Genomic DNA, 4,450 nt, shown 5'->3' with positions numbered 1-4,450 from the left:
TTCAAACTACAAAATTAGTTGGGTTGGTTTCACAGTCTTTTGAAATCTCTGATGTTGCCTCAATGTTATTTGTACATCCATGATCAGTCTGTTGTTTTTGGTTGTGTGGATCGACTGCTTTTATCTTTAGATTACAGAATTGTTTCAGTATTTCCGAAAGAAGATTTTCTTTGCCCTTTTGATGGAAAAGTAGAGAGGCTGTGATCCAAATAAACTTATCTTAAGTTTGGACATGAAATACATTGTATGTTTATTGTTACACCATTCAGTATTCTCAAAGTCCAACAAATAAATATTTTATCTTTGTGCACATTTATTGAACAATACAGCAACATCAGAAAGTTCAGGCTATCTATCTCATAGAAGCATAATTTGGAGAGGAATCTCCTCCATTACATATGATTGGACTTGATTGTAAAACAGCATTAATTTCTAAACACCCTTCCTTTATCATTTTCTGTTTACATTATTTTCTGCTCAGGACGACAATATTATAGTCTGCCAAGTTGAAATACATCAGGGAGCTTGGTAAATCTCAAGTTAACAAATCCACTGAAATACAGCCAAGTAAAATAACCTTGGGGTTGAACTAGTCCAACAGCAATGTCATTATTGATGAAATTATGAGATACCAGTGTCTATTTTTCCTCTTTGTTTATTAGTTTTATGTGCTATTTATTAACATGTTCAAATGATTTTGTGTACTATTTATGAAATGCAAAGTTGATTTTTATTGACATCTTCAGTTCACTTATTGGGTATTATTATTTAATATGTTTTGGGTTACTTTATTCTGTACTGTTGGTTAATGTGTCTCTATTGCAATTTTTGAATTAATTATTGTGAGTAACTTTATTCGATGGAACGAGTTATTCATATATTTACGCAACATTCCTCTCCAGGCTTTTGGAGATTTGTTATTGGATACTGTTATATTTTACATTTTATGGTTGAGTAACAGTCTACTATTTGTTGATGTGTTTGACTAGCACTGTGCTATGGGTTCTGACTTTTGACAGACGTTTGTCTGCAAGTGAATAAACAGTTTCATGTTGTTTTTCAATGCATGTGGATATGTAAAATGTGTGTTCCACTCTGAAGAGCTAGTCTACAAGAAATGGAGGGTTAATACAGTGTGGAGCTGGAGGAACACAGCAGGTCAGGTAGCATCAGAGGAGCAGGAAAGTCAACATTTCGGGTTTACACACTTCATCAGGACTGGGGAGAGGGAAGGGAGCTCGGAAATAAATAGAAGGCAACGGTTGAGGCTGGGGGAAGGTAGGTGTAATGGTGATAGGTGGAGGCAGGTGGAGATAGGTCATTGGAAGGGTTGGGCAGATAGATGAGAAAGAAGATGGACAGGTTGTGTCAGGTCAAGGAGGCAGGGATGAGAGGGAGGGATGAACATGGTATGAGGCCAGGGGTGAGGAGATCTTGAAGCTGCTGAATTTTATGTTGAGGCCATCAGGCTGTAAGCTCCAGAGGCAGAATATGAGGTGTTGTTTCTCCAGTTTACGTGTGGCATCATTAGGGCACTGGAGGAGGCCCAGGATAGACATGTCACCAAGGGAGTGGAGAGGTAGTTAAAATGGTTGGCAACCGGAAATACTGTTGATTATAGCGTACAGAGCACAGATGCCTCTGGAACTTACAACCTGACACAAACTATCCATCTTCTCCACTGTATTGACTCTGCCTCCAGCATCTGCAGTTTTTGCTATTTCCGAGAAATGGAAGGTTGCATGATTATCAGCCAAAGAGAAAACCAAGTATTTATATAAATAATACATTGGCATGGTCCAGAAATCACAGCAAGTCATAAAATTGAATGGAATTTGTCTACCAAAAATAAATTGCTATTAAATGTCGGGTGGTTGGAACAATAGAATCTGTTTACCAATTTCTTATATTGTCGGAAGCCTGCCCACTTCTCTCACCTGTCCACTGCACACATTACATGGCCTATCTGAACTGTCATCCACTGTAAGTAGTTGACCCTTCATGCTTTTGAAACCAAACAAGAATATGAACAAGACATGAGGCCTTCGTGAAATCAAGTGTAGCCCAAGAACAAAATGAACATAATTGTGCATAATTACATGTATTTGAATAATGTTGCACCAAGCTCAATTAGATGAAATAATTTGTGCTAATCAGAACTTCAAAAGAAACACTTCCTTATTCAGCATACATATTTTTCATTGCTGTCACATTTTAGGGAGGAGTGTTCGCATATAACGGCTGTGACGGAACCAGTTGTTCTGATGTGTTGTTGTACACCACAATAATTGGCTGAAAAAGATTAACAATGGCATGAATGTTATATAATTTCAAAGGTTCTTATACAAAGTGATCTTGCGAGTTCATCAAAGTTCAACCACATCTCCAAAATCCATACCTCTCTGCCACTTGCCCCATTTGGGCAATGCTATTATTGCAATCTGTTCCCTTGAGCTAAAAAACATTTTCATCAAACAATATCACAAAAAACATCATCAGGTCATAATCCTTTTGGGGTTGTTAGGAATCCATTTTCTGAAAAAAGGTTCTGCTTTTCCTACATGTGATGAAAGAGATACTTATATAATCAGTTTTTGAATTTGGGTTGTCTTAAAGAGATGAGTGGTATGATTATTTGATTGGTATGAATCAGTTCTATAAAGCTTTTAGTTTGTTCAGCAAGTCATCCTGCGGTAGTGACCTAAATTCAACACTGCAAAGAAACCACATGACTATGGGCATCTGTGGTGTCAATGGAAGGACGTCTATACTTTCAAGTTTATGACTGGTAGTGGAAAAACATTAAGGACCTTAGTTTAGTTTTCAGTTCAGAAACTGCCAGAGTTGAGTTCAGAAGCAAGTATTATATTTCCTCACAGTAGGAGATTTCAGTGCAATTCTTGGGCAGCCAGTTGGTCCAGTCAAATGTCTAGTTTGTGCATGTTCCAGGCCAGAACTGTTTGGATAGAAATTTGCAAGTTACTGGAAGTGAGAAAGTTTAGACTCTCAGATTTGTGAAGAGTTCATGTCAGCAGACTCAAAGGAATCATCGAGTTGTCTTAACAGCCCCTTGGAAAGAATCTGGAAAGGGTCTGTTAAATTTAAACCCTGAAGAGTTGATATTAGGATTCAGTATCTCCAGATTGTAATGTATGATATTGGGAAACAGGTTAAAACCTTGTTGTGATATTTGTGCTAAAATCTTTTAGTATATACACAAAGTTTGGCTGTTTGTCTTTTTTAACTTATCTTCAGTTGTTAATGAATATCTGCAACTTTGTGTGGATATGTTTCAGTGACAAACTACCACCTTGGCTAACAAATAAATTGTATCGTCTATTAAGCTAGGCTTCATTCTAAGTTATGACTCATCCAATTCAAAATCACAATCTGTAGCACCTATTGAAGAAAACAAAAGATTAATTTTCTTTAGGATTAAAGAGGTTTACTGCAGAGAACTGAGAGAGAGTTTTTGGTTGCTGCTGATGTGCTGGTTTCTCTTCTGGTCTGAGCCAGCCTCTCACTGTCTTGATCACAGCATAAATTGTTCAGCTACCTGACTGTCAATCACACGGCAAAATTTGGCAGAGGACACTTGTCATTAATAATTGATCCCTAGTTCACAAACCAATCGACTTCACTTGTAAACAATCCCTCGTCCCAGTTCATCTGCACATTGCTGGAACCCAATGCTATACAAACAGGATTCACAAAAGGTATCAAATCCTGACTTTCAAAATAATCCTCACGTATCACCCCATTAACCTCCGTATTCAACGCATCATTCTCTGCCACTTCCACTACCTGCAAACTGACCCCACTATGAAGGATATATTTCCCTCCCCACACTTATCTGCCTTCCAGAGGGACTGCTCTCTCCATGACTCCCTCGTCCGCTCCACACTCCCCACTAGCCCCACCACCCCCGGTACCTTTCCCTGCAACCGCAGGAAGTGCTACACCTGCCCCTACACCTCCCCCCTCACCTCCATCCCAGGCCCCAAAAAAAACCTTCCACATCAGTCAGATGTTCACCTGCACATCTGCTAATGTGGTCTATTGTATCCGCTGTTCCCGATGTGGCCTCTTCTATATCGGTAAGACCAAGCGGAGGCTCAGAGACCACTTTGTAGAGCACCTGCACTCAGTTTGTGACAAACGACAACACCTTCCAGTCGCAAACCATTTCAACTCCCCCTCCTACTCCCTGGATGACATGTCCATCCTGGGCCTCCTCCAGTGTCACAACGACGCTACCCGGAAACTGGAGGAGCAGCACCTCATATTCCGCCTTGGGAGCCTAAACCCAATGGTCTCAATGTGGAGTTTACTAGCTTCAAAATCTCCCCACCCCTGGCCTTATCCCAAGACCAACCCTCCCTCTCATCCCCGCCTCCCTGACCTGTCCGTCTTCTTTCCCACCTATCCGCTCCTCCCACCTCACTGACCA

The 4,450-nt window shown here is 40.2% G+C and overlaps 1 protein-coding gene across 2 annotated transcripts in view; it reads right to left on the bottom strand.

Moving 5' to 3' along the window:
• Nucleotides 1-295: 295 nt before the first annotated feature.
• Nucleotides 296-4,450, bottom strand: part of LOC109928481 (membrane-spanning 4-domains subfamily A member 4A-like) — a 36,808-nt gene continuing 32,653 nt past the window's right edge. For both annotated transcript variants that reach the window (XM_048604834.1, XM_048604835.1), the window contains one exon: nt 296-2,292. In XM_048604834.1, coding sequence (XP_048460791.1) covers nt 2,215-2,292 — 78 coding nt within the window. In that variant the 3' untranslated portion in view covers nt 296-2,214. The remainder of the gene's footprint in view (nt 2,293-4,450) is intronic.

The sequence above is a fragment of the Rhincodon typus genome, chromosome 13 (assembly GCF_021869965.1).
Source record: "Rhincodon typus isolate 14 chromosome 13, sRhiTyp1.1, whole genome shotgun sequence".
NCBI lineage: Eukaryota > Metazoa > Chordata > Chondrichthyes > Orectolobiformes > Rhincodontidae > Rhincodon > Rhincodon typus.
This window is presented reverse-complemented; position numbering and strand designations above follow the sequence as displayed.